Source organism: Eutrigla gurnardus (assembly GCF_963514095.1).
Source record: "Eutrigla gurnardus genome assembly, chromosome: 6".
Lineage (NCBI taxonomy): Eukaryota > Metazoa > Chordata > Actinopteri > Perciformes > Triglidae > Eutrigla > Eutrigla gurnardus.
The window spans coordinates 17,540,108-17,565,869 of NC_139920.1; the positions used below are offsets into that span (position 1 = coordinate 17,540,108).

At 41.9% G+C, this 25,762-nt stretch overlaps 3 protein-coding genes across 4 annotated transcripts in view; 2 read left to right on the top strand and 1 right to left on the bottom strand.

Annotated features, from left to right (window-relative positions):
- The first annotated feature begins 1,169 nt into the window (after window positions 1–1,169).
- Window positions 1,170–7,386, top strand: LOC311015337 (ras-related protein Rab-11B-like). Its single transcript, XM_084012490.1, has 5 exons — window positions 1,170–1,329; window positions 4,025–4,220; window positions 4,315–4,508; window positions 4,596–4,676; window positions 6,634–7,386. Exons 1-5 carry the CDS (start codon window positions 1,290–1,292, stop codon window positions 6,777–6,779), a joined length of 657 nt encoding a protein of 218 aa, XP_083868616.1. The 5' UTR covers window positions 1,170–1,289; the 3' UTR covers window positions 6,780–7,386.
- A 2,237-nt stretch (window positions 7,387–9,623) lies between these two features.
- prdx6 (peroxiredoxin 6) overlaps window positions 9,624–25,762 on the bottom strand; it is a 40,049-nt gene continuing 23,910 nt past the window's right edge. The window contains exons 2-6 of one of the 2 annotated variants that reach the window (XM_084012487.1): window positions 13,112–13,234; window positions 11,196–11,352; window positions 10,353–10,496; window positions 10,029–10,175; window positions 9,624–9,926 (exon numbers count right to left, since the gene is read on the bottom strand). In XM_084012487.1, the coding sequence (XP_083868613.1) occupies window positions 9,801–9,926; window positions 10,029–10,175; window positions 10,353–10,496; window positions 11,196–11,352; window positions 13,112–13,203 (666 nt within the window). In that variant the 5' untranslated portion in view covers window positions 13,204–13,234 and the 3' untranslated portion in view covers window positions 9,624–9,800. Of the gene's footprint in view, window positions 9,927–10,028; window positions 10,176–10,352; window positions 10,497–11,195; window positions 11,353–13,111; window positions 13,278–25,762 lie in introns of those variants that run through there. The other variant, XM_084012486.1, reaches the window with a different exon arrangement.
- On the top strand, window positions 14,008–25,760 carry plpp6 (phospholipid phosphatase 6). The gene is made up of 2 exons (XM_084012483.1): window positions 14,008–14,950; window positions 21,622–25,760. Exons 1-2 carry the CDS (start codon window positions 14,464–14,466, stop codon window positions 21,987–21,989), a joined length of 855 nt encoding a protein of 284 aa, XP_083868609.1. The 5' UTR covers window positions 14,008–14,463; the 3' UTR covers window positions 21,990–25,760.

Here is a 25,762-nt window from a genome sequence, read left to right on the forward strand (position 1 = left end):
AATGCAACAGAGGTGCAGGTTCAGTTTTACGACCCCTTTGTGCTGCTGGTGAAATTGCACTAAATGCAATATTTTGTCCAGGCCATTTATCATGACAACACCACATGGGACACAAACCATCTCAGGGGCCATGACGTCGATCAGTGGAGCTCCTTCCAGCAGCAGCAGCAGAAGATGTGGATTAAAACAGAGCTGGGATCTGTGGCGTCTCAGATAAGCAATGACTGATATGTTCTGGGGTAATTTGTTAGGAATCCATCAGAGATGGGAACTGTAGAAGAAAATGTACCTCACAGTTTTATTTTAATCTCATTCTAATATTCCTTTCTCTTGTACTGATCAAATGTCCTGTTGCTCCTATTTGATTGTGGTTAACTTTTGTTATCCTGATAAGAAGACCTTTTGGTTTTCCCTCTTCCTGGGCCGACTCCGAGAAACATCGGAGTCGGCCCAGTTGTTGTGATGTTGAAGTCTCTTCCTCTTGGAAGCAGACATTGAGTCAATGTAAATCCACTCATCACACCTTCCTCCATGTTCTCTGTAACTCTGTATAAAAGTCTGACTAGTCCCACACTCATCAGAGAGGACTTTATGCCATGCTGTGAACTCCTTTTTCCACTGTCAGTAATTAAACCTCATCTGAACCAGCCACAGAATTGGACCTGAAGAGTTTTTCTTCCACAGAAGTAACCAAGTAAAAATACTTAATGCTGTACTTAAGTAGAATATTCAGGTATCTGTACTTTACTTTCTGATAACTTTTTACTTTTACTCCCTATATTTTAAAACAAAAAGTTTATACTAATATATTCCTCACTTGTCAAAACAGGCTCGTTATTTTTGTTTTAATGCATTTGAGGGGCATTTCAGAGGCTGCACTTTTTCCACTTTTACTTGAGTAAAGAAGTTGAATCAGCACTTTTACCGGAGTCTTTTTGAACACAAGTACTTGCTGCTTGAGTGTCGATTGTCTGTAGCCTACTTTTGACACCTCTGGAGCTCATCCATATTAATTTGTACTCTGCCGGGCCAGCTCACAGGGCTCCCGAGCCCAGCACGTTTAACTCTCGTGTTAAATATTCACGGGCACATACACTCACACCGTTTTGGCTATGACGCATTAATGCGACTGCACCTGTAACCGCGTACCGGTAATTCACGTGACCGCGTGCAGCGACTCCGCTGCTCCCTCTCTTCGTCTTGGCAGCGCATAGCACCCTGCGGTTTGGGCAGGGAACATATTGTCTGTCATCACTGCAATCTCGGGAGTGGTGACTGCATTTCAAACAATGGGGAACAGGGACGACGAGTACGATTTCTTGTTCAAAGGTGAGCACAGCCGGAAATTAATCGCAGGTGACCTCGCTCAGCGTTATTTTGGCGAGGATACTAACACGAGCAGAGGTGTAGCAATGCGTGTTAGCGTGTATTAACGACAACGGTCAGTTTTCATATCTAGCTAACGGTAGCTAGCCACACTGCGTTTTTTTTCCCATCAACGTCTGGTAACTAACCTATGGTTTGCCTTTACCTAAGATGTGCTGCCACTCTTATTGGTGTCGATGTTTTGTAACAAATCACTGGTTTCGCTACATGTATTTTCCAGAGAGTACGGCGTACTGTGAGCTAGCCCTGGAAGCTAGCTGTCGTTACAGTAACGTTAGCTAGCCCTGGAAGCTAGCTGTCGTTACAGTAACGTTAGCTAGCCCTGGAAGCTAGCTGTCGTTACAGTAACGTTAGCTAGCCCTGGAAGCTAACTGTCGTTACAGTAACGTTAGCTAAGCCTGGAAGCTAGCTGTCATTACAGTAACGTTAGCTATCCCTGGAAGCTAGCTGTCGTTACAGTAACGTTAAATAGCCCTTGAAGCTAGCTGTCGTACAGTAACGTTAGCTATCCCTGGAAGCTAGCTAACGTTACTGTACGTTAGCTAGCCCAACGGGTTGAACTGTTATACTTGCGATAATGAATTTGCAACTCAGTTTCGTCGTCAACCGAAGATACGTATTAAATGTGGAATTGAACGGGACTTCCCTTTGTTGTGGACCTGCCCTTTAGTGGAACCTGTCGCCCGAGGGAGGAAACTCGCTCCGCATGACACGAATTAAGAGGAAACCATTTGTGGTTTTGGTTTTCCAATTAGCTAGTTGCGCCTGGTGTATAGGTACGGAACGTTTGTCTCCGGTGTTGGTTCCATTCCAAGCAATTATGAAATTCATAATCGTGGACATGAATTGAAGATTACACTGGACGTTCAGTTCCCTGTTGACCTATTTTATTGGTAACCTATTTGTTTGTATAAACAAAGGTATAGAGTCTGTATAAAACACGTACATATAGAAATAACGTAAATAACTAAACATAGTTAGGTGCAGATATCCGCCAGGTGTGTCTGCAGCGACCACTGCTGCCTTGTTTGATTGAATGAATTCAACCTGATCTAGACCCTAATGTCTAGGTCACACTACACAATTTTAACCCAGATTTTTCTGGAGATCGGTTGAGACTAGTGAGCGAGGAGTCAGCAGGAAGTCAATGGCTTATCATGTTGTAGAAAGTGTGCAAAATGAGAGGTCCTTGAGCATACAGCCGCAACTGGCAACCCAAAAATATCCTCATAACCCAAGCATACTGTAAAAATCTCAGTCGAGTATTGATAGTTTGTGTTTGCACTTTAGCACATATTGTACGCTGTTCATCCTCTGTACTTTTTTTATTTCTTGAAAACAATCCTGCCTCTTACTGTCAGTGCTGTCTTTGTGGTTTTCGGACCATGTGATCTTAATTCAAGTTTAATTTTTCAGAACAACAAACAGCTAATTGTTGTGTTGACATGTTAATACTATGACATAAATCACATGATGGTGTGTCACTGAGAGAGTTACGCTGGGCGAATGTGTTTGAAGAACCTGCTCTAGGTCAGATTCACAAGTAAGTTTTAGTGACGTCAAGTGCTGTACTTTACAGTGTAGTTTACGAGTGCTATTTGTGCCAAGTAACTCATCAACTTTTAATGCAGTGTTTTTGATATGCCAGTTTACAGAAAATGAAATGGAAATACACAGGCTTTATAACATCTATGGGTGGGACAATATAGGATTTTTATCTCAGATTGCAATTAAAAAACACTCACAATAAGTTCCTCCTGGTGAATCTCCATTTTTAGAATAATACTAAATATTGTTGCCATTTTCTTTAAAAAGCTGTCTAGTTAAGTAACATGGCAGATAAGTGATTTATTTATTTATCCTTTTATTTATGCAGGGAGACTTTATAATTTATGATCCTCTTTAAGATGATTTCATTGTTTTACGCTTAAGAAAGATGTCTTATCTGTGACAATTACAATATTTGTTTCTTAAATAAATGTAAAGTGATTTCTTTCTATTATATTTTATATTTTAAGAGTTTTATACATATTGTTACGATTACATTGAATCGCAGTTATTTTGGCCGGGATAGTTGTGACATTAAATTTTCACATCGTGTCTAATGACATCAATCTAGAAAGTATAATATTGAAGCAAAGCAGGAAAAGGCTCAGAGGTCCAGGCCAATGTAGCAGATGGAAACTTCATATATATAGTGATGACTCGTTACAAATACACAATCACAGAGGCCTTGAGAAACTGTTGAGTCAGATTTCCCAAAGAGCATGTTTTTTTGTCAGCTTCTTCCTGCGTGACTCTCAGCAAGGGGCAAAGTCTGATAAGGTTTCCTCGGTACAAAAAGGAAGCAGAAAAAACAAGTCAGCACTTTCTCTCTGCCTGAAAGTCCATGGCTGATTATAGTGCATCCTTTTATGATAGTTGTTTAGTGCCTTTTGTGCAGCTGTCAGCATCAATGTTTGTGAGTCTTTAAATTAAGTTTCAAAAAAAGGTTTAACTGAGTGGAGTCAAATGTTGTCACCTCTGATCACATAATAACTGCTGCAATGCTTTGAAAGTCTGAGAGCCACATTTTCCTTTTATACCATGACCCCGATAAGTGTTTTTAAAAAATAAAGACATTTTGTTTCGTTCACAGTCGTACTAATCGGAGACTCTGGAGTGGGGAAGAGCAACCTACTGTCACGTTTCACGAGAAATGAGTTCAACCTGGAGAGCAAGAGCACCATTGGGGTGGAGTTCGCCACCCGCAGCATCCAGGTGGACGGCAAGACGATAAAAGCCCAAATTTGGGACACAGCTGGACAGGAACGCTACAGAGCAATCACTTCGGCGTGAGTATTTTCTCTGTGTGTAAACTAGTGTACATTGAGGCTGGAAGATAAATGGTACAGTTAGGTGAGTTCATCTGGTTTATGCCGTCACCAGATATTATCGGGGTGCCGTCGGCGCTCTCTTGGTTTACGACATTGCCAAGCACCTGACGTACGAGAACATCGAACGTTGGCTGAAGGAGCTGAGGGACCACGCTGACAACAACATCGTTATCATGCAGGTCGGAAACAAGAGCGACCTCCGCCACCTCCGGGCGGTGCCAACTGATGAGGCCCGAGCCTTTGCAGGTAAACCGCAGAGCGCTGTAGTAATGAGCCAAGTCTTCGGACCAGTGAAATACTTGATATGTGTCTTTCTTCTCTCCCCCACGTTAGAAAAGAACACTCTCTCATTCATTGAGACTTCAGCGCTGGACTCCACAAATGTAGAAGAAGCATTCAAGAACATTTTAACAGGTAGGAACAGCAAGACTCACAGACTAGCATTTTCTATGTTAAATATTCTTTAATGCAGTAGTTATAAATGCATTGTATAACCTCATATGTATTATTTTGTCCGTAATGCATTTAGTGAGGGATAATAATACAAATTTTCCTTACTGTTTAATGTAATTAACACAGTATTGTCTGTTCAAGGTTCAAGGTTTCATTTATGATCGTTATGCAACGCAAGTTTGCGTAACAGAATGCAGTTTGTTGTCCCATTATGGTAGTTAGGGAAAAAGGGCAAAAATGATAATTAAATGGTGGAGAATGAATTTAGCAGCCTGGTTAAAGAAGCTGCTCTGGAGTCTGGTGGTACGGCACATGCCTTGAGTGTTGTTGGTGTCAAGGTCTCTCGCCAGTCTCCTTTGATGCCTCTGCTTTGCTTCCTTGATGCCAGCTCTCACTCTGTATAGGGCCTCCACATCTTTATGCATCCCGGCTTTCTTGTTGTGGGATGATTTTATCGTCTTTGTGATCACCACATCCTTCACCTTGTTCACCTCATCAATGCATGTGCTGATAAAGGCTGTCACTGTAAACCGCAGGAGGCCGTGGTTTATCTGTAGCTGTAAATCACAGCCTTTTATAAAATGGTTACTATGGCAAGTTTTCATAAAATAAACACGCAGCAACAAATATTGAATTACAATAAATAATCATTCTTCTGCCAAATGATGTCATTTTTCACTGACATTTAGCAGAATGGTTGCCAAGCAACACACAGATGCAGCAGCACTATAGCCAGGGTTTCCTGCAGGCTGCTGCCTAAACTAACGTCTTAAAAAAAGGCCTGGTGGCCAAAAACATCAATATGCCAAAAATAAGCCACCTATCAATTCATTCATAAATCAATAATCATTTACATTAGGAGCGCACAGCACAGGGTAGACTTGCTCCGCAAGACGCGCGGCCACAACAATCCTCGCCTCGGGCTCCCACTACGTTCTTCTTCTACGTGTACTTCACGCGCTTGATGTTGTTCTGATGCCGTTCCGCCTCGTTAAACCACCACGATGTCGCTTTCTATTTTGAAAACACGGACAGTTGACGCTGTAATTTGATAAGCTGTTGTACTCTTCAGACCCGTGGTGTGAGCGGAACCGGACCAGTACCGGGCATTTAGAATAAAAATGCCGCTGTGTGTCTCCGTCCAGAATCTGCTGCGCTCGCGCTGCCTGCTCGCACAGATCCGCTCGTGCTCACATGCGCTGATGCAGGTCGAGCTTCTTTTGGTGATTATTTTAAATATCATCAAACTGTAAAAGAGTCTAAGCTATGACTATTATTGCATCTGCGTCATCAACAGCTTTTGGCGGTGGAATTATATGTTGTTTATTTCTTCAAATTTGGCACTAATGTGTGTGTGGACTCGAGATTGAATTGATTAGATTTGGGTGGTCAAGGTCACTGTGAGCTCAAGTCCGACCCATTCTTTTGAGCCCAGTATCTCAGGGAATTTCTTTTCTACTTTGGCACAAACGTCCCCCTGCCCTTGAGGATAAACTGATTAGATTAGAGGTCACTATGAGCCACTCAGCCAGCCATCCCCTTGTGATATCTATGAAAACGCCTTGAGCAAATTCCTTAAAATTCTGCATCTGGGTTATGCCGTCAACGTCGACTTTGATTCAAGGATGAACTGATTAGAATTTGGTGGTCAAGGTCACTGTGAAACGCGACTTCTGTTATAACTATTTGGACATACATATTTTGAATTTTTAATAACATACTATGACTTTCATATGATGTTTTGTACAATGTACTATATTCAGAGCTTTGTCAAAGACACTGTGTATGGCACACTATAGTACTATAAAAATGTCATAGTAAACAATGATGGTGAAATTATCTATCTCTGTCTGAAAATTTCAATATTTAAGTTCTACAGTTATTATTTCTAAGGATTTTTTTTGTTTTCCTTCTGCAGAAATCTATCGCATCGTGTCACAGAAGCAGATAGCGGACAGATCTGCACATGATGAGTCTCCTGGCAACAATGTTGTGGACATAAGTGTCCCCCCAACCACTGATGGGCTGAAGGGCAACAAACTTCAGTGCTGCCAGAGCCTGTGACTCTCAACCCCAAGACACTCATCCTCCATCTCTCCAATCCACCTCGACATCACATCACCTGTGCACTTTTTGTTCCCGTTGCTTTGTCCACGGCCAAATCTATTGCCACTGTCCTTTTTCTTTCTACCTATCAGCATTCTGTTTTATATATGACTTTTGAACTCACTCGTGCTCTTCTCTTCTGCCATGAAAGAAACACTTCCAGAAGCCTTTATGTCACTTGGTAAGTCGAATTGTTCATTGAGTCAATGTGAAAGTTCCCGCAACGCAGGAACAGGCTAGTCATTGCTGTCTTTATGAAGCCTGTGAAGTTGTAAGTTGTTAGAACTGAAACTGTCGTGTACAGGGAGGTTGTGAAATTCATTTCAAAGGTTACCACTAGATGGTGCTGTGTAAATAAAGTACAGGCAGTAACCCCAACCTGGTGAAGCAGTATTATGCGTTTGACAGCATGGTTCCTGTAACTTTCTTCTTACACGAGAAGTTATTATGCCAAAAATATCCTCATTATGTATTTATTGAAGAATATTTGGCTGAAAGTTGTCATTGTTTTACTTTAAATTTAAAAACTGTATAAATTTGCAATAAAATTCTTGACAAAAGTAAAGCGTTGACTTGATGTGTTCTTACTGAACAACAATTGTGTTTTCTCAATTTTTTAAGAAAATATCTGAATTCTAATCTGCTTTAAGATGCTGGAAAGTATACATTTACTCTATAGCTGAGTATAATTTAAATATATGTTCTAAATGTGATTTAAAAAAGTCAAAAGTGACAGTAAAAAAAGGTAATTAAAAGTGTCATATGTACAAATATACATAAATATAGAAAATCAGTAGTTTGTCAAAAAAGGTCTACAAAACTATTGTATGTCGAAAAAAAGACAAAACTACTGTATGTCGAAAAAAAGTATAGTATTTAACAATGAGAGTGAAAGTTCTTAACCAAACCAACCACCAAAAAGTGATGTGCACAAAATTGTTGCTGCATACCCCTCTGACACTGGATAGTTGCCCCCCTGCTAGAGTAAAAGAAAATGTCCCCTGCACCTGAAGCATTATTATACATATGATTATTACTGATGCATTCATGTTTAATGATCATTTTGCTTCTGCTTTTTGTTTAAACTATGTTATGTTCAGGTAGTTTTAATCCAGCCCTTCTAAGAGTTACAAGATGATTCTGAAGGGCCGTAAAATGAGTAATGAAGAGAAGTGGACGTGTTGCAAATTAGCAGTTGTGCTAAAACACTTAACAATGCATCTGGACTGTCCAATGTAATTGCTATGTCCATATCAAATAAACATTCAAATTAAGTGGACAGGAGTTGTATTCATATTTTGGGCTTTTCTGCAATCTTTGCTTTTTGTGTAATAATAGATCATCTTCATTTCAAGTACATTTTTAAAACAGAAAATGTAAATGCACAATCTTACTCTCTAAAGTTACCAGTGACTGCAGTTTTCATGTAAATGAAGTGGAGTTAAAGCAACACTAAAGAGTTTTTAGTGCCTTAAAATAATGTTTCCAAAATAGTTTCAGTGGTTCGTCACCTCAAAACCGGGTGAACGGCACTTCCACATTCGCTCTGCGGCCCTCTATTGGCTGTAACGGCACTATGAAACTTTGCCTCATCGGGTAGCGGTTTTGTAGTTCTAATGAGACTACAAATTTGACCTGTTTTACGGCAAGCTTTACAAAAGCCGGTAGGTGGAGGCTCTGCGTGGAGATCAGTGGGAGAACACCCGGCAGGTGCGTGGAAGATACCTTGCAGCTAGGTAGTTTTTAAATTGGCGTCATGGCAGAGCCTGCAAAGAAAAGGAGGAGTATGATGTCCGATGAGGCGAAGAAAAGAAAATGGGTGCATGACAAAGAAAGAGCTCGGACGAGAGTGAATATCGGACCGGCTCGTTGGCGAGAGCTGAAGGAGGCTACGAAGTGCAAGACGGATGGTGACTTGGCTTTGTTGCTGCTGGACTTGTAAATAATACCGGTAATCATTTTTTTCCCCAACAGTGTGCATCTGTGTACAATACATTGTCGATTATTTTATTGGCTCATGTTAGCTAAGGCGTTAGCTATTGTGCTAATGTGTAACTATCACTATGGCTCATGTTAGCTAATCTTAGCTAAGGCGTTAGCTACTCTACCTTGTCACTGGACATCGTTCAAATCCTTCATCGTTTCCAGAGCCGGTTCTGAATACAAACAATAACGTGCGTGCGACGGTAGGCTAAATTATTTACGACAGCAGTAATGGACAATTCCGCTTCCAACCTGTAGGGGGGGCCGCAGAGGAAAACTTAATTGTTGCTTTAAAAAGAGTTCCTTCGGAAATGTAGGAGTAGAAGTGCAAAGCAGCATAAAACCCCACCAGATCCTGTTTGGCTGTGGAGCTGGAAATGTTTAATCTCCATTTAAAAAAAAACTAAAAAACAGAACAATCAATTTTAAGAGACTAATCCACAGTGCATTAAAGCATTTAGATGGCTAGGGGCATTAGCCTGTAAAGCCGGCAAAATGATAAAAATATGCAGTAAAAAGGAGGAAAACGTTTTTTAAACCTCAGTACATGTTGAAAAACATTTGAGAGAAGATTAACTTGATGTGGCCAATCCTCTTTAAAATAAAAATCAGTGGAAATGTAAGCCAACAAGTCATTTGACTCCATGTGGTACAACTCCCCATTTCAATTGCTGTCAGAGACTCATCAGTGGGCCTATACCGCCACCTATTGGTAAGAGATGGCACTGCAGCAAAAGCATCTTGGTGATATTTCTACTTCAGGTTGCAGGAGGACACCTAGTGGTACAATAAGGTGTTACAAAGACTCAAAAGATTCAGGAGGTGAGAAAAGTGTGTTTATTAAAAGGGAACAAGGCACTGTAAACACTCCTGGTTCACTGCATGACACTCGTCACCGAACCAGATAAGTGCATCTATGCTTTTGGTGAGTTCTACGTGTGAACCGTTTTCATATTTTCTGGGGGCGATGAACGAGATGCAGCGTCGAGCTTCTCTTCAGATCTGCGTGTAGCGCAAGTACTTCTTCTTGGAAGGCAACTCTTTAGTAGTCACGCCGTTGGGGAAGAGAGCGGCGGCTTCGGCGTCAGACAGCGATGGAATGACCATGACTTTCTCACCAGGCTGAAGGAGAGACAAGGAGTTGAGATGAGGACAGATGCCACGGTCACATTAATATGAAGCTGGAGCAAGGAGACAGGAAACGCCCCCGGTTTAATCGTTTACCTTCCAGTCGACGGGTGTGGCGACCTTCTTCTGCGCGGTGAGCTGCAGAGAGTCGATGACCCGGAGCAACTCGTCGAAGTTCCTTCCTGTGGTGGCGGGGTAGAGGATGGACAGCTTCAGCTTCTTGTCCGGGCCGATCACAAACACCTAAAGGGGGTTAAAATATAAGAGTCAACCTGACGCACGGGATGTTTAGATGCAAAATGAGAACAAAGAACAAAACATTCTACAGGCAAAGTAGAGATACATTTTACTAGCATTTTGTCTGGTGATGTAATACAAAACATGTCCAGCAGAGGACAGCACCGAGGACGGGTTTCTTACACAGCGAGCGGTGAGGGGCATCCCATCCTTGTCCATCTCATCGGGGTCCAGCATGCCCAGCTGGACTGACAGCTCCCTCTTGTCGTCAGCGATGATGGGGAACGGCAGAGAGCTTTCAGCTACACTGTTGAACGCCATCACATCCTGTAGAGAGGGTAGGGAGGCTAAAACACACGCATATCTCATAGTCATCGTCGTCCTCTAAGTTAATAATTCTCTCCATAACAGAACATCTTGGTCGTTGCAGCAGAGAGGTTTAATCTTTAACTCGATGCTCAGACGACTGCAGAGCTTCTGTGCTGCTTCACAGATGGCAATTCTAATCTGTGAGAGAAAATAGTACGTTCAAAAGCAGGTCGTTTTGGGCTTTTTCAGCAGCAACGTGTTACTGAAGCATGAGAAGGGATTCATCCATGAGTATTACACTGCTCAGTTTTCAACAAACCACTATTAGATTGCTATTTAGAGTCAGAGGCAAGCAGGAGTACATCAAATAAAGTTGGAATTAAACTAAAGTTAAATTTAAATACAAATAATCACATTATAATAAATGGTTTATAATTAAATATACGGTTTAAAATCATTTTATTTCGTTGAATAAAAAGTGCATTTAGTTCCATACAATTACATTAAATTTAATGTAATTTTTTACAAAAATCAAAAAAATATAAAATAATGAAACAAATATTTTTAAAATATATCTAACTCTGCCAGTTAGGAGCTACTTTTATTCCTGGGATATTTAGTGAATACAACCCTGAATATTTAAAGTAAACGTAACTGAATTGGTTGGATTATGGCCGAAATTAGATGACTTAGATGACTGTGTGGTGCGTTCAAGACCTTGCTCCAGTTGCGGTGATCCTCAACGCTGTCGATGGACAAGGCGATCATCTTCACGCCTCGTTTCTTGAACTCGTCGCTGATCTTCGAGGCACAGGCAAGCTCGGTGGTGCAGACGGGGGTGAAGTCCTTCGGGTGAGAGAACAGGATACCCCATCTATGGAGGAAATCAGACATAAAGGGCATTGAAGTCATTGCTAAACATTTTCTGGCTCAAAACAAAATGAAAGACAGCAAATGAGGTCATCGTCATCCAACACTTGTATTCCTCTTTAAGAGAGGCCTTGCAGAAATATTAGAGTTCATGGACAACTTCAAGTAACTCTGATGAAGAGGTCAAGCCTGTATTTAAAGCACATTACACAACATACATTCACGCCATCCTATGCATGCTGTATGAGGCGAAAAGCCTGTTGGGAGTAAGAGCAAGTGTGGCAACAACAGAGGAGGTAGAAATGGTCGTTCCAAAATAAAGAGTGACAGAACATTGAGTCTCAGTTGAGGAAATTCCACCCACAGATTGAAGCAACAGGTGTTTGTGAATCTGGCAGACGTGGAGCTGAAAAATCCAGCCGTGTGATGAAAATGTACAACTGAGGAGAAGGAGGACGTCCCAAAAACACTTCATACAATTGGTCTTCATAAAAAAGTGCAATTCACCCTTGAATCACATGAGTCATCTGCCTCACATGATTTCCTCGTCGATGTGCACACACACACGCGCACACACACGCTTTGTTCCTCACTTCCATCCCCTGATTATGGGGTGATCACACGCCCTGATTAGATCGGGACTGACCCAATCTGTCGAGGCAGAACAAACCCTGCACAACGACAGTCTCAGAGAGGAATGTGTTCAGAAGCTGAGCTTTATTCAAACGTTGGCAAAACTATTTGATTTTTTTTGCAGCAGCAGCAGCAAAAGGTGTGAGCTATAAATGTATATTTAACAACACAATCCGCACATCTGAAGTAATATTAAAAATCAGTGTGTTTGCTCTATTCTGCAAATTGCAACTGGCAGACTCAAAGTCAACCAACCCGCTGCACGATGAACCGTCAATCCGGGACACATATCTAACTGATTGTAACCCGTCACAGTTCAGTATCTGTTCCTGCTGAGGAAACAAAAGAAAGTTATAATACAATTGCAGCATTGTTTAAATTGCACTGATAATTCAGCTCCAACAGGTGCACCATCTCGACTTCACACCCTCCTCCACCATGCACACAATGAACCAGACGAGCAAGTACACATCCTGGAACTTTATAATTGCCTTATAATCAGAGGCAAGTAGAAGAAGTCACTGTCAGGTGAGAAGAATTTGATTAATGCGTTTGCATTGTTCAACCGACTGCTTTCAATGGAGATGAAGAATGTTAAAATAATTCAAATTGCGTTGGTTGTAATGGATGCAATAGTGTTCATTTCTCTCTGCAGACTAAAAAAACAAAAGCAGAAGGCCAAAGAGGATGCAAGGCACAGTTCCAAGTTCAGCCAGACGCACATAATACAGGCCTTGTTCTGACTGCTTACACTTCACTAATGAACCGGCCATAGAAAACCACCAATAAGCCTTTCTGCCACCTCTATTCTTTAGTGTGCAGCTAGAACAGTTCTATGCTGTTCTAAGCTCATTCAAAAACGCGTGTTATGCCTATAATATCACATGTGTGGCTTATAAGTTATATCATCCCACAAGTCATGCTTGTGTAACCCCGCATGTGTCCCCCAGCAGGTGTCGCGTCGTGGCGGTCTCACGCGCAGCGGGATCACGTGATCCGGACTGATGGGTCAGATCACTACAATAAATCATTCAGAATTAAACGTCGTTACGGTCACGGACATAATTCAAAACCCACGTGATGCGTTTTACTGGGGAGGGGGGGGCTTCGCCGCAGCGGGAAGCACTTACGAGTTGCCGAGGAATTCATGGAGCTTGATCCGGCCGATGGTGGTGTCGGCCTCAAAGTTGGGGAACTCGTCCCCGAGCAGAAGTCCCGGCATGGTCGGCTCTTCTCCGCAGCAGCAGCAGCAGCTCAGACGCGAGAGGAAAGGACGAGAGGGGAAGCCTGTCTGGCTAGCTCGTCTCCTCGTAGATGAATGGATCCGGAAGGGGGCGGGGTAAATCACGTCACCGACCAATCAGATGCCATGTGTGTGTTTTTTTTTAAACAACTTTATTTAAGAAACGTCACAAACACGTAACATTCATAATTAAAATGATTTTTTGTTTTAACATATGTAGACCGGACGATTATAAGGCCCTTCTTGGATAAGATTGGACACCCATTGACACTTTATATGTTGCCCTTATGACTGACTTCATTGAAAACACCTTTGAAAATCATGTTTACAATGTTAAAATAACAGTACGCTGATATGTAGCCTACCTGTTGTATTTAAATGCAGTTTCATAAAAATCTCCATGGTAACTTATGTGCCATGAAACCGAGTCAAGGCTAAATTTAGCCAGGGTAACTGGAAAATCCGAGCTTAATCCTCTATCTAGGTTTTGTGAAATAGCCCTCAGGTGGTGATGGTGTGTTTAGTTAAAGTATCAGAACACTACACACACAAAGCTGCACCTCATGTACTGTTACTGTTATAATACACACTATGCATATACTGTTTTAATCTAAAGAAGTTCACATTTTCTTTTTCAAAGTTTGTTCAAGAAAGTGTGATTGTGTATACAGAGGTGTCAAATCTTATCCAAGAAGGGCCGGTGTGGGTGCAGGTTTTTGTTTTAGCTCAGCACTACTTCACCTGATCCAACTCATCTATGGTTAGTTAATTAGTTGAATCAGGTGTCTGAGTGCTGCATACGCATGTTTTATTCACAGTCAACACCCACATTCACTGTTCTGCTGAACATCCGCTGCTGTAAATAGTCCCCAATAAAAACACTGTTTACTGTTTAATTCAGCTTTGCAGTTGTTTAGGAAAATGAATGAGAATCATACATTTCACGAAAATTGTTTTTTACTGTATTGTATCTGTATTTTAACGTGAACTAAATGCGCGACAGAAGAAGTGCAAATTAAAAAAAAAAACACACACAATTTCCCAGGTAGCTTTGCGACAAATTACAACAAAGATGGCGATTGAGCTCGGCGCTCCAGGACGTGATATGAATCGTGAAAACGTACAACAGATGAACTGAACGGAGCGATAACACGGCACACAGCACTGCGGACGATTTACCACTGCGGGTCAACGACATCACACCGAACGCTCCACGCCGGCACATCCGTCGCTACAAACATGCCTTCTCCGAAAGCTAAAACCCCCGGTCGAGGCGGTGGCAGCCCGGTGTTCGGCAGCTCCAACGGCCGCTACGAGTTCATGTCGCTGACGAAGCCGCTGAACCGCTCCCCGCCGCCGCTTCTCCTCCAGCGGCAGGGCTCCGACCCGACCACCGCCCGCCTCCGAGCGTCGGAGAGCCCCACTCGGCGCCGGGGCTCCAGCTCCTCCACGGGGAGCGGCCAGGGGCTGCCCGACGAGGACGGCATACGGCTCAACCCGTCCTTCGTCCGCGTCGCGCTCAGCTCGCTTCTCGCCATCGACCTGTGGATGTCCAAGCGGCTGGGGGTGTGCGCCTGCGAGGACTCGTCCTGGGGCAGCGTGCGCCCGCTAATGAAACTGATAGAGATTTCGGGGCACGGCATCCCCTGGCTGGCCGGTTCCGCCTACTGTCTGTATAAGAGCGACAGCGCTGCAGGACAGGAAGTCATGCTCAACCTGCTCATGGGTAAAAAAAACCGCTCTGTTGTTTGTGTTCCTCCATGTGTTTATCTGAGAGAAGTCTTTACTGATGCAGATGGGTTTCTAGGTACCACTGAGCCTGGCTGAGAGATGCACCACCAGTTCTGCTATAATTTATCGCATGTATATGACACCAGATGTCTTGTTTGAAGCAGCAGCTATGCTCCATATTGACCCAGATCCAATGACGTTGGATTCAAGATTTTTGAGAAAAAGAGTAGTGTTGACATGCGTGAGCGGCAATTCAGGTCCATCAGAACTCTTCTCCAGCAGCATGCCATGCTTAAAGGTGCTATTGACAACATTGATAACATCCAGCCACTAGATGTCGCACTCGCACTCGGGGGGAGAAACAACTGTGATGCAATGGAAGGGGGTTCCATTGCATCACAGTTGTTTCTCAAAGCGCATGCGCCCTCAATGGGTTGCCAGTCAGTTGCACAACCTGCGTTTTCATGGTCCAGCTAGCTTTAAAGATATCTTACCGGTCAAGAAGAAAAGTAGCCACCTCGGTGTGGCTTCAGTCCTTAAAACTCCTTCAGTTCACTCCGATCTCTGTCATGCCGACCTCGGCAGTGGGGCGACCGCCGGACTCGGACACTCACCCATCCGTTTATAAATAAACATAATCACTTGTCATTATTGCTGCTTATTACTAATGAAAGACATGTTGGATTTAGTGGCGTGACGGCGTCGGCACAGGTCGCTTATATAATTTTCCAAAACGTGTAATAAGGATGAATGCCGGTTCAACCGGTTTAGCCCGCACACCGAACCGGTTGGCCCAACGCTACTTCCTGGTTTGCATTCAATCATGGACACAGCAGAGGCTTGTTTTGGGGACTGTAGGTGGATTTATAAACGGTAGAGTGTTCCGGTTAACCGCTAGTTAAAATATATTAGGAATCCTGCCTGTGCTGGAACAGGATCAGTCTGTCATGATCTTCTTGTTTTCAGAGGTTGTTTACCCAGTAACACAAGCCCTTATACATACAAACTTTTGACTGTTGGTTTAGAATAATTACGGTGGCCCTGAAGGGCAAACAACAACATCAAAAAGAAAAACACAACGACATTAACAAAAACACAATGACAAAAAGAAAAATACGACGTTAAAGGGACAGTGTGTAACATTTTAAGTAATTTATTAGCTAAAATCAATATCTTCATTCATAAATAGGTCCTCATAAGTGTATAATTACCTCTGCCAATAATCTGATTTATCCTCACAAGCAAAGAATTTCTTATTTGTATTTACATTGGACGGGTAAGTCCTCAGCAGGCTTCCATGTAGTTCTGCCATTTTGAAGACTATAACCGCCGGAGAGGGACAAAACACCTAAACATGATTTCGTTCAGAGCCAGCGTGAATGAAAGGAGATCACATCGGCGAGAGGCGCTTCCAGACACGTAGGGTGCGTGCGCAGGATCGGCTCTCCCCCCTGGAGTGGACAGTGACTGACTTCTTTTTTTTTCGCCTGTGGGGCACGGATACTGGCGCACCCACGTCCCGCTGTTCCCCCTGGAGCTCCCAGAGAGCGACTTTTACCGAGCTTTGTTATTCCCCGTGGTGGACGACCTCTTGCCTTTAACAGTCAGTGTTGTAGAGCAATATAAGCGCTTTAGTTACATTTGTTTGTGTTTGTTGTGTGTTTAGTTGTTAGTTGTTGGAAGGCTACCAAAACTAAACCAATATCAACATGGCAACATACACTCACCGGCCACTTTATTAGGTACACCTTGCTAGTACCGGGTTGGACCCCCTTTTGCCTTCAGAACTGCCTTAATCCTTCGTGGCATAGATTCAGCAAGGTGCTGGAAACATTTCTCAGAGAGTTTGGTCCATATTGACATGATAGCATCATGCAGTTGCTGCAGATTTGTCGGCTGCACATCCAAGATGCGTATCTCCTGTTCCACCACATCCCAAAGGTGCTCTACTGGATTGAGATCTGGTGACTGTGGAGGTTATTTGAGTAAAGTGAACTCATTGTCATGTTCAAGAAACCAGTCTGAGATGATTCACGCTTTATGACATGGCACGTTATCCTGCTTGAAGTAGCCATCAGTACACTGTGGTCATAAAGGGATGGACATGGTCAGCAATAATACTCAGGTAGGCTGTGGCGTTGACACAATGCTCAATTGGTACTAATGGGCCAAAAGTGTGCCAAGAAAATATCCCTACACCATTACACCACCACCACCAGCCTGAACCGTTGATACAAGGCGGGATGGATCCATGCTTTCATGTTGTTGACGCCAAATTCTGAATCTACCATCCGAATGTCGCAGCAGAAATCAAGACTCATCAGACCAGGCAAAGTTTTTCCACTCTTCTATTGTCCCATTTTGGTGAGCCTGTGGGAATTGTAGCCTCAGTTTCCTGTTCTTAGCTGACAGGAGTGGCACCCGGTGTGGTCTTCTGCTGCTGTAGCCCATCCGCCTCAAGGTTCCACGTGTTGTGCGTTCAGAGATGCTCTTCTGCAAACCTCGGTTGTAACAAGTGGTTATCTGAGTTACTGTTGCCTTTCTATCAGCTCGAACCAGTCTGGCCATTCTCCTCTGACCTCTGGCATCAACAAGGCATTTGCACCCACAGAACTGCCGCTCACTGGATATTTTCTCTTTTTCGGACCATTCTCTGTCAACCCTAGAGATGGTTGTGCGTGAAAATCCCAGTAGATCAGCAGTTTCTGAAACACTCAGACCAGCCCGTCTGGCACCAACAACCATGCCACGTTCAAAGTCACTTAAATCACCTTTCTTCCCCATTCTGATGCTCGGTTTGAACTGCAGCAGATCGTCTTGACCATGTCTACATGCCTAAATGCATTAAGTTGCTGCCATGTGATTGGCTGATTAGAAATTTGTGATAACGAGCAGTTGGACAGGTGTACTAATAAAGTGGCTGGTGAGTGTAAATCACTATCTTGCTCCAGGAGTAATTACTTACAGGTGAAGTGGTATTGGATGACATGTTTTCATAGCTTCTTGGTACATAACAGCTACCGTAGTTGCAACAAAGCGACGCGCTAGAGCACTATTCGTTTGAATGCAAAATACAATTTCACCACTAGATGGGAGTAATTCCTACACACTGTCTCTTTAACAAAAAACACAACGGCAAAAAGAAAAACACAATAACATTAACAAACACAACAACATTAACAGGAACACGACATTAACAAAAACAAAACCACATTAACAGGAACACAACATTAACAAAAACACAACCACATTAACAGAAACACGACATTAACAAAAACACAACCACATTAACAAAAACACGGCATTAACAAAAACACAACCACATTAACAGAAACACGACATTAACAAAAACACAACCACATTAACAGGAACACAACATTAACAAAAGCACAACCACATTAACAAAAACACAACCACATTAACAGAGACACGACATTAACAAAAACACAACCACATTAACAAAAACACGGCATTAACAAAAACACAACCACATTAACAAAAACACGGCATTAACAAAAACACAACCACATTAACAAAAACACAACCACATTAACAAAAACACGGCATTAACAAAAACACAACCACATTAACAGGAACACAACATTAACAAAAGCACAACCACATTAACAAAAACACAACAACATTAACAGGAACACGACATTAACAAAAACACAACCACATTAACAAAAACACAACCACATTAACAAAAACACGGCATTAACAAAAACACAACCACATTAACAGAAACACGACATTAACAAAAACACAACCACATTAACAGGAACACAACATTAACAAAAGCACAACCACATTAACAAAAACACAACCACATTAACAGAGACACGACATTAACAAAAACACAACCACATTAACAAAAACACGGCATTAACAAAAACACAACCACATTAACAAAAACACGGCATTAACAAAAACACAACCACATTAACAAAAACACGGCATTAACAAAAACACAACCACATTAACAGGAACACAACATTAACAAAAGCACAACCACATTAACAAAAACACAACAACATTAACAGGAACACGACATTAACAAAAACACAACCACATTAACAGGAACACAACATTAACAAAAGCACAACCACATTAACAAAAACACAACAACATTAACAAAAACACGACATTAACAAGAACACAACCACATTAACAAAAACACTGTCAGTCAGATTGGCATATTTTTTTTACCTGATGTGACCTTTTGTGATTGAACATGACAGGTAGCAGGTAGGGGCAAGTCAAGATTCTGATCTGGCTGAGGGTGCCTTAAAGATGAAACAATAGTAGCAGACTGCCTCTATACGAATCTATGTGATGTGAAGAACACGTTCCTCACATGTCTGTGGTATGTCAGATATGTGTTGACTGTACGGGTTCATGGTTTGCCAGTGGGGGAATTTGGTCCATAGATGCACCCAGAATAAATACATTTTTGATATTCGTCTCTAGGGATGGGACGACAAAAGATTTATAGTAGATCAGGGTAAACAACCTCACAGTAAGTTAATGGTGGTACATTTTCGTTATAGGGATACTGAAATGACTGAAGCTGTCGTATGTTCGCTATCATGGTAGAAAAGTAAAAGTTACTGCCCAATATAGAAATTAATAAAAATACACGTAGTATCTTGCAATAAAAATAAATTACCCATTTATTTATTTTGTTTATTTATGCAGGGAAACCTACTTTATGATTACCTTATTTAAAATTCTTTGATTGTTTTTCACAAAAAAACTCTCTGTGATGCCATTAACATGTTTCTTAAAACAATGTAAAGTGATCCCAGGATGTTTTGATGGCATGTTTTAAGCATATTTTGATGATTATGCGTATAATATCGTGAATCTCAATTATTTCAGTCAGGATAAACGTGGCAGGACATTTTCATATCGTCCAATTTGTTGCACGAGTGGTGTTTAAACACTGCTGTTACAGTGAGTAACGGAACCCGACAACGCTGCGTGTTCATTGGTGCCCTGCAGCATCTGTTTAGAGACTTCAAGCCAAACAAATTTAGTTGTTTGACTTTGGGGCGAAAAGTTCAACGGATGTTGATTCAACAGATTTGCAAAGTTGGTTAAACTGAGTACGGAGAACCAGATGAACCTGAACCTCTTGGGAGGCCAAGTACTCGGCATCTTTGAGCCCAACGGGAAATTGTTATTTACAACATACACACATACTCCATGAATATATTTAGGAATTAGACTATTGTTTGGAAAAAACAATCAATTTGAAGAAGCAATCTTTGGGCTCCAGCAAATTGTGAGGATTATTTTATATTTTGCATTGGCGTTAACATGTTCAGAAATATTGAGAAGTTTGATTAACCTGCAACAAAAGTTAAGTTTTAAGATGGATTGTAAAATAAATCATTTCAGTCCTTGTTATGATTGGCTGAGCTGCGTTTGAACACGGGGGTATAAAAACAGCTGTGACCGTATTACAATAGTATCACTGCACCAATTTGTCAGCTCATGGTCGAGTAGTTATCAATGATGACTAAAACATACCGTAGCATATATTAATTTGGAATACGTCACGGATTACTTTCTATAGCTTGTTTCTGATTTGTGTTCATCATCCCAGTGGAAGAAACTTAGCTTTTAGGTGACATTTTGTTTCCGTTGTTGTGATGTGAATCTGAATACCAGGGGCCCGTTTCACAAAGCAGGTTCAACAAACTCTGAACCTAACACTGAACTCTGAGTTGACCAACTCTGAGATGGGCAACTCTGAGTTTTCAGTTTCAGAACAGCGGTTTTGAATTAGTTCAGTCAACTCTGAGTATGTAAACTCTGAGTTTATAGTGCCTGCCGACTCTATAAAGCCATCATCAATGGAGCTCCGATACTACGATTCACCATGGCAACGGGGAGAGCGTCATTAGATATTACCGAGTGTTTATGTAGAAAACGAGCTCATCCTGAGAAAGCGGAGCAACGTAACTGCAGCAAAGTAGCGATAGTTAGCGTGGCAGACAATTACTGCCCGATCTAATGTGTATAACTGAATGAAACAGTCTATTGATCTAAAGGTAATAACTCTTTATTTTTGGCCTTGCAGAGCAACACTGTGGTGTAATGGTTAGCAACGCCGACCACGGCGCAGGCGACAGGGGTTCAACTCCTGTAGTTCACAAAGTAGCGCAATGAATAAATTATCATTTTCATTGGGTGATTGGAAGGAAAGGTAATCAAAATTGTCTCCCAACGCAAAGCTGCTAGAAGCACTTTTATTTCCATATCGATTAGGTTGGAAAGGATGGCACATTTTTTTCAGAGTTGGTTCAGATTCCGGAAAAAGGTGGAGACATGTAGGGAGAAACTCACGGTTTGTTGAAGCAAACCTGCTAGCGAGCAGGTTAGGTTCACGGAGTATGTTACCCGGGTAACTGACTCAGATTTATGCTGAACTGGCTTTGTGAAACCGAAAAACCAGAGTTTCCCTCATCTCAGGGTTAACTAACTCAAGGTTTTCACTAAACCTGCTTTGTGAAACGGACCCCAGGATACAAAGAAAACCCTTGTTATTGCAGCTACAGTATTGTTTCTTTATGTTTAATTCAAGTGTCTAATGTCTGATCGGCTAATTTTGTGTTAAACTGATCAAAAGTATTAACGGTGCTTCTATCTCCCCCTCAGGCCTGCTGTTGGATCTGATCCTGGTTGGTATCGTCAAGGCGGTGGTGCGTCGGCGTCGGCCAGCACATAACCGGATGGACATGTTTGCCACCTTTTCCGTGGACCGCTACTCCTTCCCTTCAGGCCACGCAACCCGGGCCGCCATGTGCGGGCGGTTCCTGCTGGCTCACCTCGTGCTCGCCGCTCCGCTGAGGTTCCTGGTCCTGCTGTGGGCCGCCCTGGTGGGACTGAGCAGAGTCCTGCTGGGCCGGCACAATGTGACCGACGTGATGTTTGGCTTCTGGATGGGCTATTGCCAGTACAACCTTGTAGAGATGTTGTGGCTCTCACCTCAAACCCTGCAAGGGCTTCTGGGACAGTTGGCTTAATATTGTTAAGTGAAGGAGGGCGAGACAGAGGTTTGAATCTTGAATGTCAGAGCACCTGCACACATTTGTTGTCTTTTTTAGATTGATATTTAAGAGAAATTGTCTTTTGTTGGGTTGTAAATATTCAAAGTTGTCCCCATCTCAACGACGGTTAGGGCGATCAAATTCAAACTTTGCTGACTTGTCGTTTCACCTCGCTATGTTTTCTTTTCTGGTGCTTTTTTTCGTAGCCTCCTCTTACGAACTAGCACCTGATCATTACACTTTTGAGTTTGATGCCCAGAGACAACTCCTGAACACAGCGAAATGAAAGAAAAGAAAAAAAGAGAAAATAAGGCAAAGGGTACAGAGACCAGCACATAAGATGATGATTGAGAGGGATTGTTTTTTGTGTGACCTCCTGAAGCCAGATTCACTTTAAATGATTTAAAATCAGAGCGTGCTTTTGTTGCTAAGGGAGTGTTGATTTCAAAGTCTGAGCTTTCCACTTGAGGATCTGACTTGAGCTCGATATATTGTTGACATAGCCGCAATATAATAATATATGAATATCCTCATTTAATAAATGCAGACGCAAACAGCAGTAAATAGTAGGAATCGTCAGTCACATCACGATAAGATTTGATTCCGATTTTTTTTTTAAATGCAAAAAAACATGATCGATTAGAGATTTTACTGTATTGATGCAGAATCATTCAACAAAGCATCGCAATGGTTCATAGAATTGATTATTTCTTCCACGTCTAGTCAGTAGTGAACAAAATACTGTCATTAAAAAGGTTATGTACAGTGTCTTGGTGATGACAATCTGGAACTTTTAAGAACTGGATCTACACAAAATTGTTGAAGTGGTGAAACATGTTTTTACATATTTTTTTTTTATAAGCAAGGGCTTTTTGTTTCTGACCACTCTTCCATAACGCGTGGATGTATACATTTATACAAAAGAATCCCTCTCAATCATCACTTATGACCCACTAGAAGTGTGTGCTGGTGTCTGTATCTGTTTTTTTCCCCCTCTCTTTATTATTTTGCTGTGTTCGGGATTCTTCTGGGCATCAGCAAAGAGCATGTTGACTCCATGTGGGGGTGTGGCCCCCCCAGCCAATAATCATTTGTGCTTTAGCAGAAAATTATATTTTTTCTGATTCGTGGCTTTGTTCTCAATGGACCACCACTTTGCGCCCTCTGCACTGTGGAGCTTTTCATTCAGGGTTTTCTTTGGTGTCTTTGTTGCCTCTTTGATTACTGTCCTCTTAAGTCTGACCTGTGACCATCAGTCCTCTTGGCAGGATTGTTGGGGCGCTGTATTCCTTCCATTTTGTTCCACAATGGATTTAATGGTGCTCTGATCATGTGACACACACATTCTGTGACTTCTGAAGGTTTCATTCCAAAACAGGAAAAATGCACATAATGCTGAATACTTTTGCGAGCCACATTATTCTAAGCGTTTCTGTAAACAATCCCCAATGAAATTCAATGTGTAAAAAGTCAAAGTGTACAGCAGAAGCTGCAGTTTACAAACCACTCACAAGCTGCAATTTATCAACCAGTGTAGTTCACAGACGGCGTGCTCACTGTCGTAAGGCCCCTCCTGCTATCACTCTGTGCAGCCGGGGATTATGGGAGGTCCTTGCCCACCTGTCCTCACCTGCCCTCTTTCTTCGGGACACTTTGTGAGACCTTGTTGTGAGACCTCGTCCTGATAGATTTCACATTGCATCCTTAGCAGCATGCCAACAAGGCGTGGCTTTACCTACAGCTCAGGTGAGCGTTGAGTGTAGACATACCTGAAAGCGATGTTCAGACAAGTTCATGCTTCTGCTGCTGCTCTGACTGAGGACGATCAGTTAAGGTCACAGCAGAGGTTGTAAGAGTACAGATGTCCCCAAGTAGAAGTACTGATTCAACTCGAGTGAAAGTGGAAACAGACTCTGAAATGTACACAAAATACACACTAAAAGTATCTCTATGAAGGACATTTCTACTGACTTTTGTTTTTGCAAGGCTAACTCAATGTTGTGTCATATTATTATTAATAATAATAATAATAATAATGACATTTTTTTTTATAATTCTCCTCAATTGCATTAAAGTAACAAGCCTGTCTTGGAAATGTGAGGAGTAGAAAGTACAGGTATTTGTTTTAAACTGTAGGGAGGAAAAGTAAAAAAGATGTCAGAAAAATAAATACTCATGTGAAGTACAGATACCTGAAAATTAGGTACAGCAACAAACTATTTGTACTTTGTTACTTCCCACCTCTAGGGTCATGACCCCACCAAATGTATTTCATTTGGATGTACTGAAACTTCTTTAATGTCTTATTATTAGATGAATAAGTATGACTCATTTTAAAAACCTTTATTGCGTCCGATGAAAAACTGATTTAAAAACGCACATAAATAAATAATAACCTACAGAGCCACTAAGGTGACTTTTGTTTTTCTTGAAATGAGTCTGCTAGAAACCTGCACTGTGAAAAAACTACTAAACACTGAAGTCTTTCAAACACTGTAATAAATCATCAAGTTAGACATTTTAACACACTTGCATATCTCAGCTTAGTGGAAAATGTGAATGTATATAGTTTCACGTCGACTAACTTTATACCACTGTGGGTAGATTACACGTGACGTTAAACTTCTGTCGTGTTTTCTCAATGTAAAATAAATGGCTAAAGATTCATAAGGGCACAGATCTGACACTTTGTCCCCCCACGGCACCTGAACACGCACCGACCTGCTCACTCTGTCAGAAACAAGAAGCCTGTTTGATGATTAAACCACGTCTACCACACTGACTGATTGAGTGACATTAATATTAAACTTAAAGTGACACCAGCAGTCGAAATATTGTAACACGAGGGTTTGACGTTGGCATTGCCATGGAGGCTGTTGACCCCACACGAAAGCCATTTGGGGTCACGGCATGTGGAACGTTGTGGAAACCTGATTTGTGACCTTTACGAGTGTTTGCTGATTATGATGTCATTCAAGCAAACCTTTTCTTATTTGCAAGGTAACATGACATTGCAAGGTTAGCCTGCATGCAGTGGAGGGTGATGTATCCTGTCCTTGTTGAGCTGGGCTGCTCATACCGTTCCAAAAGAGATTTAAAAGAAAAGTGTGCCGTGTTGCAGTGACACAACGGCAAGTTGCACAACTGAGCACACATGTTGGTCCTGCCAGAAATCAGAACGAGTGAACCCTCGAACCTACATTTTTTTTATTTCTCTATTGATTGGGACAACGATGAGATAAGTGGACATATGGTTGCGATTGCTAATGCGATTTCACAGCCGGATCCCTGGGATGCAGGATCCCCATCCCTCTCTCTCTCTCTGCAATTACTACCCAGCAAGTGAGGTAGTAGCTTCCCATCTTTTTATTTAAGTTCATTCCCCTTCTGTCCCAAATCTATCAAATTTCCATTGACCAACTGCTTTGACAAGATATTGCAGAAGCTTAAGAGAGACATGTTTCACATCGATAACAAAAATATGAGTTCGAACATTCCACCTGTTACCTCTTTACTTCACTGCCTTTGCTTATTGGGATCTCAAGCAAAAACTGCTCGTGCACACTGTTCAAACGCGAAGCCTGCGGCAATGTGTGTCACCACACGTTTTTTTTGCCTGCTATATCCTGTAAATTTATGCCTGCAATTAATCTGTGTTGATTTAATGTTCAGTGAAATGTTCTGCTCAATATTGTTCTTGGATGATTTGATTGCAATGATTTTTAAATAAACTGGGAACAAATCTGATG

Bases quoted from the DNA above. Each gene is read 5' to 3' on its own strand.
- LOC311015337 (XM_084012490.1), top strand. From the start codon at position 1,290: ATGGGGAACAGGGACGACGAGTACGATTTCTTGTTCAAAG. The intron at 4,509-4,595 runs GTAAACCGCAGA...CCCCCACGTTAG, and splicing joins TGAGGCCCGAGCCTTTGCAG to AAAAGAACACTCTCTCATTC. The intron at 4,677-6,633 runs GTAGGAACAGCA...TTCCTTCTGCAG, and splicing joins ATTCAAGAACATTTTAACAG to AAATCTATCGCATCGTGTCA.
- plpp6 (XM_084012483.1), top strand. From the start codon at position 14,464: ATGCCTTCTCCGAAAGCTAAAACCCCCGGTCGAGGCGGTGGCAGCCCG. The intron at 14,951-21,621 runs GTAAAAAAAACC...TCTCCCCCTCAG, and splicing joins CATGCTCAACCTGCTCATGG to GCCTGCTGTTGGATCTGATC.